This window comes from Triticum dicoccoides, chromosome 1A (assembly GCF_002162155.2).
Source record: "Triticum dicoccoides isolate Atlit2015 ecotype Zavitan chromosome 1A, WEW_v2.0, whole genome shotgun sequence".
In the NCBI taxonomy this organism is placed as follows: domain Eukaryota; kingdom Viridiplantae; phylum Streptophyta; class Magnoliopsida; order Poales; family Poaceae; genus Triticum; species Triticum dicoccoides.
In genome coordinates this window covers 347,618,483-347,634,983 of record NC_041380.1, presented here as the reverse complement: position 1 = coordinate 347,634,983, position 16,501 = coordinate 347,618,483, and the positions used below count along the sequence as shown (strand labels likewise).

The following is a 16,501-nucleotide window of genomic DNA, read 5'->3' as shown; positions in this document are numbered from 1 at the left end:
TTATACTATGTTCCATTATAGACCCAAAGTGGTCGGACCCTTCCCTGGACCCTGCGCAAGCGGGAGCTACATGCACCAGGTTGCCCTTTATGTTCCATTATAGCTTGTATAATTTCCCTGTTGTATGAGGGGTTTCATGCATATTTACCACCTGTACATCTATATATATACTGGCCATTGGCCCCCAGGAAATACAAGTTGCATATTTCCTAACAGTTGCATCTACATATTCAGCCTACTATGATATTACTTACCTTCTTATGAAAAATAATTTAACTAGGACATTTTTGTTTGTCATCTCCAGGATAACTGCAAGAACAGCAGATGGAAAAGAAATTCTTCCCAGTAAAGAAGTGCCATATTTCTTCACTTTGGGTAAATCTGAGGTCAGTGGCATCCTTGTTGCATGTAGTAACAGCATAGGGTATTAATTTTGCGCTTTTGGACATTCTATTGTATCTTATAGGAATGCAAGATATAGGTATATCATGCGCTTGTCTAAACACTTCTGTCCAAATTTGCAACTTACTCCCTCCGTAAAGAAATATAAGAGCATTTAGATCACTACTTCAGTGATCTAAACGCTCTTATATATCTTTACAGAGGGAGTATTTGAGAACCACATGGTGCCCACTGTACGAATTATTTGGGCCATCTAGTTTAGGTCTAGCATACTTGGTGTAATGTAAAACTCATCTGCTGATTCTATCATTCTAAAATGCATAAAAAGCTATATCATTCCCATTGATTCTCCTAACTTCTGTTTGCTATGCATTTTTTTTCCTGTTTTAGTTTAGGCACCTAAAGGCCTTGAGATGGGAATTGGAACAATGGCACGCAAGGAAAAAGCAACTATTTATGTTACCAATACCTATTTGACAGAGTCCTCAGTAATGCCGCAACTTGAAGGCCTTGAAGAAGTTCATTTTGAGGTGGAACTTGTTCAGTTTACTCAGGTATAGTCATAATTAGCTATTAGACACTTCCATTAAACACTTGTTTAGAATTTGAATTACGGCCTATGGTCTTCTAGGGGGTTTCCGTTACATACCATAGTATTCCTGCTTTATTCGGGCTGTGTTTTTGATGGAATTACATGCTCTCCTTGAGGATGATGAAGTTTGTCTGGTCATACTTTCTTTTATCACCAAATGACTATGATTCATATACTACACTACAACTGATTTTATGGGCTGTATAATGAAGTAATTTGTTACCCATCATTTGTGATGCCACACCATGGTCTACTATTCATTATAACATAAATCTAAATCAAGGCGCTAGACCCACAATTCGCTTCATCAAAAGTCTAAAGCATGCAAGGTAGCCTAGTCAATTTCCATATCTAACCAATCACAACTAACGACTGGCAAACCATCAATATTTGTGGCTTTTAAAATACATCGAAGAAATTTATTACCTAGGAAATTTGGAAATCTCATGTTACTTGAGAAAGTTGAAGACCAAAATCGAATTATTATGATTTTCTGGCTCATTTAAAGAAGCAGTAGAGAACTGGATATTGATACTAGAGTTGTGTCATGGCCTAAAATATCCAATATGGATAACTGACATTTTTTTATAAAAATAAATTCACTTGGTAAGGGGTGATAGGGCCATCATAGGTACTCCAGCTTACCTAACTTTTCAATGCACACAGGTTCTTATAGCTGGTAGTGTAGATACAACACACTGAAGGCTTCTTACTCTAGTTTACTTTATCGAATACGCACCTAATTGTATTATACTTTACTGTGATTCATTTGTTCATCACTAGAATCTTCTTTTAGCTATAACTATGCGTATAACATACAAAGTTATGCTAACAGTTTGTGTGATGTAATAATAGGTGAGGGATATGCTTGGTGATGGACGCCTCATAAAGCGCCGTGTAGTGGATGGAAGTGGTTGGTAACCTTTTGTATTTTACATGTTGATACTACCTATGTCCCCTCTGGTCCCAACACCTTTAACCCTTGTAGTGTAGCAAAATTTATCTTTCACAGAATTATACTATAAATGTTGCTTTCTTCCCTCTGTCCTTTGTAGTGTAGCAAAATTTATCTTTCACAGAACTATACCGGAAGTGTTACTTTCTGTCCTGTGTGTCCACCTACTGAAAACTGGTACCTTTCGATTTTCTTGTGCTTGGTTACTGTGATACTTTAGAGGATACACATTTTTTAGCTCTTTTTACCATTTGAAGAATTTCAATGTTTTACTTTATTAGTAGAAAATCCATTAAGTACAGATCTAAAAGGTAATAAATGTAATAGCACATTTGTCTATTTTGTTTAAAATCTCCCTATTTCCTGTTGTCCTTTTTTTACTTGGAATGATGGATGGTTTTCTGTTTGATTCAAGTAATAGGTCTAAAAGGATACTGGAATACAGATTAAGAACATAACTAAGGAGTGAGAAATTAGACAAAACTATTTGCTATTTATCATGTTAATTTTACTTTATAAGTGCAAGTTCGTTAATAGGGTGGTCATTGTAGATTTTTAATCTTGATGAGTAGTACATGAAGTTATCATTTCCCGTTCTTGTTTTACCATGTAACACGCTTACTTAAGCTGCTTTTTGTTTTCTTCCAAAATATCAGGTGAATTTCCTATGGACTGCCCCCTTCATGATAGCTTGTTAAGAGTTCATTACAAGGGGATGCTCCTTGATGAACCAAAGTCAGTATTTTATGATACACAAATTGATAATGATGGGGAACCATTGGAGTTCTGTTCTGGAGAAGGATTGGTAAATATTATAGCTTTTATTTTATCTACATAATCAATCTTAGTTACTTTATTAAATCTTGCTATCAGAATGTGGCAAATGGACAACAAAAATAATACCGACCATTTTGTTTCGAGAACCATGGGTCTCCGAATCCTACTTTTGTTTCCTATTTTTTAAAGTATCACTTAGACTTTATTTAGTTCAAAAATAAGAATTTACAGTACAGAAACTGTGAAAGTTGATCACATATGGCATTGACCTTTAAACTTTGTATATGTTAATAATTTGAACTCCCAATAGGGTTTCAGGGCTTCGCTTCCAAATTGATGGTTCTGTATACTTATTGTCCTTTCTTAGAACTATTACATACTTACTTGAAAAAATAAAATGGGACTTTGTTATCACATAAGTACTCCCTCCGTCCGAAAAAGCTTGTCCCTCAAATGGATGTAAGCTTGTCCCATTTGAGGGACAAGCTTTTTCGGACGGAGGGAGCAATACTTTTATACACTTCCTGTTATCGTTTTCTCTTAGAATTCTGTTACTACATATCTCTAGTATTGAATGTGAAAATATGTTTCATCCTATCAATTGAAGAAGAGTAACAGATGTTTTGATGCATTGTCGTAGGTTCCTGAAGGATTTGAAATGTGTGTTCGACTAATGCTTCCTGGTGAAAAATCTATTGTCACCTGCCCTCCAGATTTTGCGTATGATAAATTCCCAAGGTCGTATCAACCTTTACATTCGTAATTTTTTTTGGCAATGAAGCTTTTTGAATAATCGGATATGGTGCAACAGGCCAGCGAATGTTCCTGAAGGAGCTCATGTTCGGTGGGAAATTGAATTACTTGGATTTGAAGTTCCCAAGGTATGAAACCATTTGTTTTTCTGTTGCTTTTTATGGTGTCATAGTACCATAATAGACTGTGTTACATGCGTCACATATGTGCACAGGTAAATGCTAATAGTTTCCCTTGGGAGCTTTCTCATAACTCAGTGCAACATTTACCTACGGAATTATTTCTATTATTTATATATTTAATATATTTTTTCTTTGGTTATGCTTGTCATATGATTTTAACTAGTGAATTTTCTTTTCTCAAATGATCATTGTACAAATGCAGGATTGGACTGGCTTGACCTTCAAAGAAATCATGGAAGAGGCAGATAAAATTAAGAACACGGTATACTTACAATGATTATATTATCTTTAATCCCGCCAATTTGTATTCGAGTGAGACTTGTTAAGCTTCATGCACTAGCCAACGCAAAATCAAAAGTCTGAACTGATAGAAAGGGCTAGGCGGGCTAGGCAATCCACATATACACTTCAACACCTTTTCTCACTTGTGACGCGGGAAGTCAACACGTGAGAGGCCTATACGTGGACAGAGAGGGGGGCAGCAGCAATTTTTAGATAAATTGCGAAAGTCAGGACTTGAACTCAAGACCTTGGGCTCTGATACCATGTTAAGCTTCATGCACTAGCCAACACAACCAAAAGTCCGGGCTGATGGAAATGGCTAGGCAATCCTCATATACACTTCAACAAGACTGTCGTAAATGCACTTTTGCAGAAAATGGGTATATGCAAGAAACTTATGAGACATCTTTGCATAAAAATTTAGTTTCTCTCTTTCCTTTCTATTTGGACAAATGATTTCAACTGCTATTTAAATGTTGTTTGCTAGAGCAACATGTCAAATGAATTTCAACCAAGTGTCTTGCAATCCTGAAGATGGTTATTTGGTTTAAGATGCCATTAGATGTATTTGGCTTATGAGAATCCTGAGCTTTCCTTTGGGCCATCAGCTGGGTCTAGTCTATAGTGATTTTGAGCTCTCTTTTTTGCTAGAGTTTGAGCCTACATTCAACCAGCACTTAGTTACAAAGTATTTCATAATTTTGATCTGGTACTTCATTATTGTTTTAGATTTTAGACAACTGACTTTAAACAGAATCGCTTTCACAGGGTAACAGACTATTTAAAGAAGGAAAATTTGAACTTGCAAAAGCAAAATACGAGAAGGTATGTCCACTGGTACTTGAAGTTGCTGTGCAGTAAATTGATTACTTCTATTTATTATATAAATTGAGTCTTAGGTAGCGATATTCATCTGTGTCTCTACATCTTTCCTAAAAACAACTATTCTTGTTTGCAAAGATGTTCCCGGGCATGGCCAGGAAGAGTAGCCAGTCTATTCATGCTGTATGTCGGTGTTATATTATTTCCCTTTGATTCTTTATGCAAGTTTAACATTCTAACAACATATACCGAAAAAGGCTTTCGCCCCGCTTTATAAATAAAGCAAACCACCACGGCCACAAGGTATCACAAATGTCCACCCACCCACCCACCCACCCACACACACACACACACACAGAGTCACACAGCATAGAGTACAGGAGGGTTCTGCTGAGGGCACAGCTCAACAAGCCCTGAAAACGAAAACAAAGGCGGATAAACATTCTTTATGCAAGTTTAACATTCTGACAACATATAAGAACAAGCAAAGTCCAAAAGAGCTAAAAATAGGCCAAAATAGCATGTGCTAAGTGCCTAAGTTCATCTGCTACCCACCAGAATTGATTGCTCAATATACAGATTAAATTTGACACTACATCTGCTGAGTTCATTTCAGATTTTTGGAGAAGTGCACCATGCACTTCCTTTTTTTTACAAAAAAGGGTTGGGGTTGAGGGAAACCTGTCTTGTCCAAAACTGACGAGATCTAGTCAACTGGTTGATGTAGGACCAACCCCTAGGGTGGCCTGATCTTCACGAATTGGAGAGGGATTTGGGGTGTATTGTCTGTATTCACGAAGAACACGGGACAAATCCACAAGAAAACACGAGAGAACACTAATTGGACAAGATCCACACCAAGTATCCCTCAGATCACAAGCCAATACATGAGGTGCATGTAGATCCAAGAAAAACAAAGAAAATAAAGGATAACTAGGGTAGTCCTTCCCCAATCTCTAAGATATGTGAGGGTCTTGAGAGATGGTCTTCTCCAATCCAAAGGATGTGGAGGTCCTGGTAATCCAAAGGGATTCTTCTCCCTTAGGAGGGCTTGATCCTCTAAGAGGAGGTACAAGGAGTCAAGGAGCAATGCTCTCTCAAGATCTAGTTTCTGCTTTGCTAACCCTAGAGAGGAGGTGGGGGAAAGGTATATATAGTCCTAGCTACGAAGAGCTAAGTGGGGGAGGTGAGAGAGGGGATACATAGCTCGTGGGCCAGATTTGCACGCAGGCACATGCCGGCCTGTCCGGGTCGCAAGCCTGCAACTCGTCCGGATCAGGGCTTCCACAGGCGCCACTCAGAGGGCTCGCTCTAGGAGCTGTACTGTCCGGGTTCCAAGCCAGGCAGTCTGACTTCACCAATTTAGCTTCTGTTGCCTTGTGCGCGGTAGCCAGACGAAGGGCCAGATGGTGATCCAGAGGAGGTTTTTGTCCGGCTATAGGCTGGATAGTCTGGCTACTGGATTCCAGCTGCCCATCTTCTCTCTTCCATCTCTGCTTCCAAGCTTCTCTGTGTATGGTGTGGGCGTACTCTTGTGCGCACTCCTCCTTGACTTGCGTGAAGCTCAGCTCAAACCTATGTATGCATGAAGGAGGGTCAAGTAGTATATCACCCATGAGAGAACCAAGTAGACACACATAAAGGATGGAATTCACCTTAGTATATGTGATGTGTTGGCAATGAAGCCAAAGCCATGGTGATGACCCTAGGGTGCTCCGCACCACTAGTTTTCTCAGTGGAGCCTGAGGTTTGTGCGAAGTGTCGAAATTCTTCAATTTGAATCTAAATGTTAAATGTAAATGAATTAAAGCGATATTGACAATAAACAAGAGATAACACCACAGCTATGCCAACGTCACGGCATGAGCATGCCGTTGTGGTTCTTAATTATAAATTGACTCTCATTTTAATCATGGTGCTTCATGCAAATTCTGCAATTCATGTTGTTGGGATAAATGTGCTGGAGTTCAGGATATCTCATTGTACTAAGATTATTATTTTGGCGGAGCTTAGCTCACATGATGCAAAGTATATGGCAAAAAGCATTTTACAGGGGGGTTGGGAGATCTTTTTTGTCAGTTCTAGATTTTTTTGTGCAGCCCCATGTATTCAGTGAGATAGCACAAAGTATGCAACTCGATGCAGGTGTCCACGGAAATCCATGTTTGTTTCCCCCCTTTTGTTTGGGTCCATTAATTTTTTCCTTCTGTAAATATGCTGTGGATATCTTTGTGCTCATTTTCTTTTAATATAGTGTACCCTTTTATTTTGGGGCTCCCCTTCTGTTTTCCAGTTATAAAAAGAAAAGTCATGCTAAAACTTACTTTGCTTGTCAAAAGAAAATGCTTGGATGTGAAACAAGCCATGCCAACAGCTCTTAAACTTTTTGCTGACTTTGGTTTCCCTACCCTCTATGGATGTAGTTGCTTAGGGAGTATAACCACGTGCATCCTCAAGACGATGAAGAGGGGAAAATCTTTGCCAATTCAAGAGTACGATGATACTCTATTTTCCAGCTTTCTCCTACCATACCGATTGATGCACTGACCACTAGATCACCCCCGCCCCACCACCCCACCACCCCACGCGCACACACATTTCTCCTCCCATTAGTAGTATATGGTTTTCTACTTGTTGCTGTTAAACCTTTTATGTTGTTACAAATGCAGAGTTCTCTACATCTAAATGTAGCTGCTTGCTACCAGAAGATGGGTGAGTACAGGAAGTCTATTGAAGCGTGCAATAAGGTAATTCACTGAAAGGAACTTGGGCATAGCTTCTCACGCCATGGGGTACTGGACCCGTCCGGATAGGTCCTTATTGGTTTCCATGTCTAGTTTGTTTGATTAGTTGAGTCGGTTCAAGTCTTCCCTAGCCTACTGCCAAGCTGCACTATAAAGCTACACAATTTAACATGTAATTAGGTATTGAAGAAATAAACAGAGAAAAGGGGATCCTCCCTCCCCGCTGCCAGAGGGCGGGGCCGGGCAAAGCCCGGTCGCCGCCTGCGGCGGCGGGGCCCCTCTCGTCTCTTCATGCGGGGTGGTCGGCGTGGACCGACGGCCCTGGACCTGGTGGCGGCGCTTCCGTGGGGCTCCACCGCGCGGCGTCGCATCGGCGCTGGTGGTGGCGAGCGGGTGCGATGGCCGCGTGACAGGCATGCCCTGGTGGTGCACGGCCAGTGTGGTGAAGGCAGGCTGCCAGATCCAGACGCGGTGGGTGCGGGCTGCGGGCGGTCATCTCCGCGGTGGTGGTCTGCTGGCGGAGGTGGCGGCGCAGCGGTGTGGGTCTCGCCCTTCTTCTCCTCTGGTTTCAGTCGGGGGCTGGAGGCAGGCTAGGGCTGGTGGTGGTGGGTGTGTGCCCGCTGGATCTGATGCATTTTTCCGGCGGGCGGCACGGGTTGGCGCAGTGGCCCTGCGTGGTGGCTGCTCCGGCTGTGGGCGGCGGCGGCGGGGTGGCTCGGCCCTCTGGGTGTGGCGGCTTCCATTCGCTGAGCCGACATCACGGCAGTTCGGCTGCGGCGGCGGCTGTTTTTTCGGCGTCGGCTCGTTTGTAGGCGGCCCGTTTCGACCTTCGGTCACTCTCCTCGTCGTCTGGTCGCTACCATCGTCGAAGGTTCGGTCCTTCCCTGGCTACGGTCCATCGCTCGTCTCGCACTCGGCAGCAAGGACCGAGCTCATCTCGCGCCCGGCAGCAGGACCGACCTCGCCTCGCGCCCGGTGCCGCAGGACGGGTTGATGGAGGCGTTGGGGGCAGCCCAGGGGTGCGAAAGGTGGATCCTTTCCGCCCGTATCTTTGGTTGGGGTATCTTTGGTTGGGGTAGCGGGAGGTCTCGAGTGGGGTGTCAAGGTCTTGGATGTCGGGGCGGTGGCCCTGGTGGTGGTTCCGTGGTGCTCATGGGCAGAGCCCATGGCTTGGTGCTGCCCGGTGGCCATGGCCGTGTGGGCGGCGTGGTCGCCGGGGTGTGGTGTTCGGTGGCGGTGAGTGTTGGCCGGGCTGAAAACCTGTTCTATCTTCGGACGGACCGGCGGCGGCGAAGCTCATTCCCTTGAAGGCGTCGTCGCGGGTATCATTGCCCGTCATGTTGCTCCAGGGGAAACTCTAATCCTCGGGTTAGGCGGTGGCGGTGCTCTGGTGCCGTTTCCTTCCTGAAGGCGCCGCCTTGGAGCCCACGGTTCGTCATATGTGGCTTCATCTCTTCACGGTGGCGTGTTCACGGTTGAGGACCCCGGTTGCTCTCGTAGCTCTAGGGATGTTGTTGCTGCGCTCAGTGCCTATGTATCTTGCCTTGGGTGTGCGTGTGTAGTGTTGGCGGGTGTTTGTACCGGGTTGTTGAGAATCGTTGCTTTATATATAAAGCGGGGTGAAAGCCTTTTTCGGTAAAAGGGGACGTTTTTCCTCCAGAACAGATCTATCCTCAAGGCGCCAAGCCTAAACTCCCTCGCCCTCGCCCTCCTACCATCCACCACTATGCGCTCCATAATCTAGGTCGTGACAGTGCTACCATGAAAACAGCCACATGGCCCATTGGGTGAAGGTCGGATGGACTAGGGTTGGGGGATCAAAGGTCAAATGGACTTACAGTTTTGCTCTACTCCCTCATGGATTGCAATTTTGCACTTCACCTCCTGAACTCCATTCAAGTCTGCTACATCAGCCTCTACAAAGTATAGATTTGCACAAGGTTCACATTATTATCCTGCTGTTGTTTTGATTTACTTGTGTTTGAACAGGTGCTTGATGCAAATCCTGTGCATGTCAAAGCACTCTACCGCCGAGGAATGTCATACATGTTAGGTGGGGACTTTGGTGATGCAAAGAACGATTTTGAGAAGGTTAGTGGCACCATGCTTCAGAATCATGTTTGGTTGGTAGAGGCCTAATCTATATGTAATGGCATCGCTTCATTAGATGGTAACCGTTGATAAGTCCTCGGAACCTGATGCTACAGCGGCCCTTGTTAAACTTAAACAGAAGGAACAGGTATGCAACAGAACATGCACAAACTCATACTCCCTCCATTTCTAAATATAAGTCTTTCTAGAGATTTCACTATGGACTACATACGAAACAAAATGAGTGAATCTACACTCTAAAATGCATCCACATACGAATGTATGTGGTCCATAGTGAAATCTCTACAAAGATCTATATTTAGGAACGGAGGGAATAGTGTTCAAAGTTTGTAACTAACAGTTGATGCACAAACAAAGGAAATTGAAAAGAAGGCAAGGAAGCAGTTCAAAGGACTATTTGACAAGAAGCCAGGAGAGATATCTGAAGTTGGTGTGGAGTCCAAGAATGGTGGCGACACGGCAGGGTCTGGCGAGGCAGTGACAAGTAGGGATAGAAATGGAAGCGGGAAGTCTAGTCCTCCGAGTGCAGAGTCAGATCATGCCTTTGATGAAGAGAGGCCAGGACTTATTGGCCGCATCTGGCCTTCTGCGAGGCGGATTTTCTCCTCCCTTGGTATGAACAGGTGCACAATACTCTGAGCAGCCAGCAGTAACGAGAGATTTAGTTGTAAACAAGGAATTTTTCCACATATACAGTCCTCACTTATACAGAATTAATCTTGTAACATTATGAAAATCTTACCAATATATATGGACTGGAGTGATACTGAAAAATCGTGAGTAAGCACCGGTTGTTGTAACAGTGAAAATTGATTGCCGTTTGTGTCTGCTAATGCATTGTTGAAGCGAACTTATATACTGTATATTTTTCCTTACTTTGTTTGTACTTCCGCTTGAAGCGAAATATATACCCCAATGACATTTCATGAATGTTAGTTGTTTCAACATACAGAGTAAAAATACCAATAGTGTATAAATCAAAGTTAGAAACAACATACCCTAATGTTGTAGATGTGATTCCCAAGTCAGTTTTATGCGTACACATAATTCATCAAAACTAACGTCTGAATCTATCGATTTTTTATGGGCTACATAGCCCTCTAACACTGTATTCCGGTCGCTAAGCCCTCTTGACAACCTGCACCAGCCTATTGTTCAGCGTCATTAGAGGGGAAAACCTATACTATGCTCTTTGCGGCAAGTTGTGTGCAAACGCACAGACATGGCGAGGCGAGCGATTAAATGGGCCTGCCCGTTTGCGCGTTTCACTGATCCCGGTTTTGGGGGGAGCAACTAGTTAACGAGCGCTCCTTCGGGAGCCTCGCAATGATCAGCGCCACTTGACGCGCTCTTAGTCATTCGTCACGTGTTGCGCTTTGGACGTTTCCTTCGGATTTTTTTATTTTTTTATTTTTCCGCACACGTTTTTGGCTTTTTAAACGGTTTTTCCGGGTTTTTTCGACGTTTTGGTTTTCCTTAGATTTTTGATCAAAAAAAATTTTGCGTGAAAAAAACACGTTTTCCATTTTTTTCCGCAAAAGTCACTATTTTTTCCGCGAGAGGCACGGTTGTGCTTTAGCGAGAGTCACGGCCGTGCCTTTCGGAAACGAAAAAAACGTGTTTTCTATTTTTTTTTCTTTAGCGAGGGTCACGGTTTTGCGAGAGGCACGGTTGTGCTTTCGCGAGAGTCACGGCCGTGCCTCTCGGAAAGAGAAAAACAAAACGCGTTTTCTTTTTTTTTTCTTTCGCGAGAGTCACGGTTTTGCTTCCGCGAGAGGCACGGTTGTGCTTTCGCGAGAGTCACGACCGTGCCTCTCAGAAAAGGAAAAAATACGCGTTTTCTCTTTTTTTCTTCTTTCGTGAGAGTCACGGTTTTGCTTCTGCGAGAGGCACGGTTATGTTTTCGCGATAGTCACGGTCGTGCCTCTCGGAAACGAAAAAATGTGTTTTCTATTTTTTTCCTTCCACGGAGTCACAGTTTTGCTTCCACGAGAGGCACGGTGTGATTTCGCGAGAGGCACGGGCGTGCCTCTTTCGGAAAGGAAAAAAACCGTGCTCCCGGTTCGGTTTTTTTGCCCGGTTTTTTTCGTTCGGTTTTTTCATGAAAAAAAGTTCGTCAAAACCTATCAACATGGGATCTACTTTTGAAGATCTCGACGTGAGGAATCCAATGATGAAAACGGTTCAAGATTTGGATGCATGGTTTAAAAGATAAAACGTTTTGAATAAACGGATCTACGAAAAAAGGGAAAACTCCCAGGTTGCGATAAGTGGCGCGCTGCATGTGCGCCACTTGTCGCGACCTGAGAAAGTGAAGTGTTCTTTGCAACGAGTACTTCTTAATTAGCGATTTTGGGTTTTGGGAACCTTTCAAAAGTTCCCAAAAGGTTCCCAACTGGTCTAGGTCTGACTTTTTTCTTGTTATTTTTTCCTGCTGTTTCTTTTATGGTTTTGTTTGGTTTATTATTATTATTATTATTATTTAGTTTTTCTTTTTTCTTGTTTTTAGTTATCTGATTCTATTTTCGTTATCTTTTTTCCTTTGTCATGTTTACTTCTTTTTCATTTTTAATTCCTTTTTTCTTCTCATTTTTTGTATCCATTTTTGTTTTTCAGAATATTAAAATTGTTCTAAATTACAAAAAATGTTCGAAATATCAAAAAATGTTCCTGTTTTTAAATTTTTGTTACAATTCAAAAAATGTTTTCATATTTCAAAAAAATGTTTGCCTTCAAAAAAAGCTCATAAGTTCAAATAAAATCATGTTTTCAATTTTGTTTGCAAATTCAAAAAAATGTTCAAATAATTGAAAAAATGTTCTCTTTTTCAATAAACAAACATAAGTTTAACAAATGTTCCTGTTTTCACCTTTAGTTCACAAATTGAAAAAATATTCGCTTTCTCATATTTTGTTCACAGTTTCAATTTGTTTTTTACAGATTAAAAAAATGTTCGCTTTTGTCCAAAATTTTCATGTTTTAAAAAAGTTCCGTATCAAAATCTGTTGCGAAATTCATAATAAATCCCAATTTTAAATTTTTTCACCAATTCACATATTGGTCACATTTTTTAAAAACTTGTTCGTGTTTGTGAAAAAATGGAATTGAGAAAAAAATCCCGTTTTTTAGAATTTGTGCATGAATTCATACATTCTTCTGGTTTTAAAATTTGGTGAAATGATTGAAAAAAGGGGAAATATTCGGATCGGCCAATGCAGTTTGTTCTAAAGTATTTCGTGTTGCGTACTCGTCACTAGCTCTGGTCAGCTGGAGTGGTTTCATACGCGCATCCATTAGAGGTGATCGGGAGTTCAAAACCGGGATAATGTGATTTATTTTTGTGGTCTTTTTACACCGCTTGTTACTCTTGTGTGGGTCGGCCTAGGTGGAGACTTGAAAGATCGAGAAGAGGGGTCTATACAGGGTGATTAGACCCTTAATAAACAAAAGTGACAGTTTTTACAATTCTTCAAGTTAAGCTTGAGTTTAGCACATGTTAAAAGGCCACGATACATCTCATACAAGCATGATAAGAGTATAGGCAGCGAAAAGAGTAAAGCATGTAATTGCAAGAATGTAAGGGGGATGGGAAATGGAGTGTGCAAACGCGTGGTTCTAATACGTGGTGTTATCATACGTTCACGTTGATGGAGACTTCAACCCACGAAGGGTAACGGCTGCGTGAGTCCATGTAGGGCTCCTCCCACGAAGGCTCCACAAAGAAGCAACCTTGTCTATCCCACCACGGCCATTGTCCACGAAGGACTTGCCTCACTCGGGTAGATCTTCAAGAAGTAGGCGATCTCCTTGCCCTTACAAACTTCCTGGTTCAACTCCACATCATGTCGGAGACTCCCAAGTGACACCTAACCAATCTAGGAGACACCACTCTCCAAAAGGTAATGGACGGTGTGTTGATGATGAACTCCTTATTCTTGTGCTTCAAATGATAGTCTCCCCAACACTGAACTCTCTTTCACAGATTTGGCTATGGTGGAAGAAGGATTTGAGTGGAAAGCAACTTGGGGAATGCTAGAAATCAAGGTTCAAATGGTAGAATGGGTTCTCTTGATCCCAACACATGACTATGTGGTTCTCTCTCAGAAAATGAGTAGTGGAAGTGTAAGCATGTTCTGATGGCTCTCTTACTAAGTAAGGGGGGTGAAGGGGTATTTATAGCCTCCACACAAAATCCAACCATTACACACTTTTGACCCAAATCGAAGGCACCAATTAGAAATCTCGGTGGCACCGACCTGTGTAAAGATATGAACGTCAGGAATCTCGGTGGGACCGACTGGAACAACTCGGAGGAACCGATGTGCAATGGTTAGGGCAAGCCTCGTTTCGGTGGCACCGATTGCATCAACTCGGTAGGACCAAAGTGAAGCAATATGGAAATAGAAAGGTTGGCACGCCGTCTCAGTGGGACCAATTGCAAATCTCGGTGAGACTGAAATAAATGCAACAAGTTATAGAAGGTTTACCAAGCATCTTGGTGGGACCGATTGCAAAACTCGGTGAGACCAAAATAGTTGCAACTGGTTACAAAAGGTTGGGCAGGCAAAACCAGTGGGACCGAGAACCATATCGGTGGATCCGATTTGTTAAGGATTGGGTGTGGCGGTGTCCAGATGAACCCGATGGCTCCGGATAGGGAAATTTTGGTGGGGCCGCGTTGGAATGTAGGGTTTGAACATATTTGGATAGAGAAAGTGGCTAAAGGTTTTCGAGCAATATCATTAAGCACTTGAGCAAATAGACCATTAAGCAACACCTCATCCCCTTTTAATAGTATTGGCTTTCCTATCTCAATGTGATCTTGGATCACTTAACCAAAAATGTAGAGTCTTGAGCTTTTGCCGATCCATGTCCTTAGCATTTTGAAGGGGTCCACATCCTCTTGTCCTTTCCATACCACTGTTGAACTTGTCTGAAATATACTAGATAAAACCATTAGTCCAACAAAATATATGTTGACATTAATTACCAAAACCACCAAGGGAGCACTTGTGCTTTTAATCTCCCCCTTTTTGGTAATTGATGACAACATACATCAAAGCTTCAAGTAATGATATGATGAGTAGTACATTAAAGCTTTGGAGGAACATGTACTTGCATAAGCTCCCCCTACATGTGTGCAGTCATGCAATGATAGAATTAGAAGACATGTGAATGCACAACATGACAGAGTGAGTAATGAGTTACATGTATCTTGGCTATATGCATCAGACCGAAAAGGAATGAGAAATGTACCTTCATGTTTATGATTTCCTCTTGCAAACAATATGTACAAGAGCAAAGAGATCTGTAACGCCCCGGACACACCCGCCGGTGGTCGTTACTCCTGGCGAGACTGGCCCCACATGTGACGCCCTCAATTCAATCGTACACTAATCATACACGCAAATGTGTACGATCAAGATCAAGGACTCACAGGAAGATATCACAACACAACTCTAGACATAAATTAAAATAATACAAGCTTTATATTACAAGCCAGGGGCCTCGAGGGCTCGAATATATAAGCTCGAATACACAAGTGTCAGCGGAAGCATCAATATCTGAGTACAGACATAAGTTAAACAAGTTTTCCTTAAGGAGGCTAACACAAAAGCATCTACGTTCAAAAAGGCAAGGCATCCTGCCTGGGAGCCTCCTAACTACTCCAAGTTGTCAGAGGCCGTCACGTTGTAGTAGGCACCCTCGGGGTAGTAGTAATCATCAGTGGTGTCGTCTGGCTCCTGGGATCCGTCATCTGGTCGCAACAAACGGGTATGGGGGAAAAGAGGTAGCAAAGCAGCCGTGAGTACTCATCCAAAGTACTCGCAAGACTTACATCAGATCTAAACTAAGTATGCATCTGTATCAAAGGAAATGGGCTGTATCTGTGGACTAAACTGCAGAATGCCAGAAAGAAGGGGAAAGCCTAGCCTATCGAAGACTAGCATCTTCAAGCATCTTCAAGTGTAGCGACCAGACCTCAAACAGTCTGATCTCTGTGCTCCGGTGTCATCCCTGGATCAGTAATGCTGACACCACACAGTACTCGGAGGATTTATAACAGAGTAGCAATCACACACTTATTACATCGAGTGTCTCCATAGAGAACTTATTACAATAAATATGGCTTAAGGCCATCTAATAACGATAACGGCGAAAGACTTGAAAGATAAGTGATTCCATCAACTCCAACGACATCACTGAGTATAGAACCACGACCTAAAAACTCCTTAATCATCGTTTGAAAAGTCTGCAACATTAACTTTGCAGCCCGAAACGGGTCAGCACATGGAATATGCTGGCAAGGTAACACATAGAGAATAATGGAATGAAACAGCTATACTATATGCATATTTGGCTGGTGGAAAGCTCTATGGTTACAGTTTTGCAAAAAGCCAATTTTTCCCTACTACAAAGGAATACATTTAATTACTATCATAGTGGTTGTTAAACATTGAGAATGGTTGACAGCATTCTCAATCCCAATTAAAAATATCATTAACAGAACCCAACAAAATTAATTTAGAGTAACAAGTTGAGATTCACATGATAATCCAAGTACTAGATACTCAAGATGTCCATAACCGGGGACACGGCTAACCATGATTAGTTTATTACACTCTGCAGAGGTTTGCGCACTTTTCCCCACAAGACTCGATCGCCTCCGTTTGGTTTCTCGCACTACATGGTGTTTGAGAAGACGGATGACCGAGACATAGTTTTTCAGAAGCGCTAGCACCTTACGATCGGGTAGACCGTACCACCTACATCCCCTACATCTGCTAGTCTACCACTGTAAGAGTTCGCACGACTTAGTCAACTATGCTAGAGCCCATAAAAGCTTGTGGTTGCACACGGAAGTTTCTAGTATGAATAG

The 16,501-nt window shown here is 42.3% G+C and overlaps 1 protein-coding gene across 2 annotated transcripts in view; it reads left to right on the top strand.

The window, feature by feature from the left end:
• Positions 1 to 10,484, top strand: part of LOC119272152 (peptidyl-prolyl cis-trans isomerase PASTICCINO1-like) — a 22,799-nt gene extending 12,315 nt beyond the window's left edge. For both annotated transcript variants that reach the window (XM_037553720.1, XM_037553714.1), the window contains 13 exons: positions 305 to 386; positions 798 to 956; positions 1,850 to 1,907; positions 2,606 to 2,754; positions 3,367 to 3,464; positions 3,538 to 3,607; positions 3,864 to 3,923; positions 4,712 to 4,768; positions 7,189 to 7,257; positions 7,435 to 7,512; positions 9,499 to 9,600; positions 9,677 to 9,748; positions 9,979 to 10,484. In XM_037553720.1, the coding sequence (XP_037409617.1) occupies positions 305 to 386; positions 798 to 956; positions 1,850 to 1,907; positions 2,606 to 2,754; positions 3,367 to 3,464; positions 3,538 to 3,607; positions 3,864 to 3,923; positions 4,712 to 4,768; positions 7,189 to 7,257; positions 7,435 to 7,512; positions 9,499 to 9,600; positions 9,677 to 9,748; positions 9,979 to 10,260 (1,336 nt within the window). In that variant the 3' untranslated portion in view covers positions 10,261 to 10,484. The remainder of the gene's footprint in view (positions 1 to 304; positions 387 to 797; positions 957 to 1,849; positions 1,908 to 2,605; positions 2,755 to 3,366; positions 3,465 to 3,537; positions 3,608 to 3,863; positions 3,924 to 4,711; positions 4,769 to 7,188; positions 7,258 to 7,434; positions 7,513 to 9,498; positions 9,601 to 9,676; positions 9,749 to 9,978) is intronic.
• The last annotated feature ends 6,017 nt before the right edge of the window (positions 10,485 to 16,501 follow it).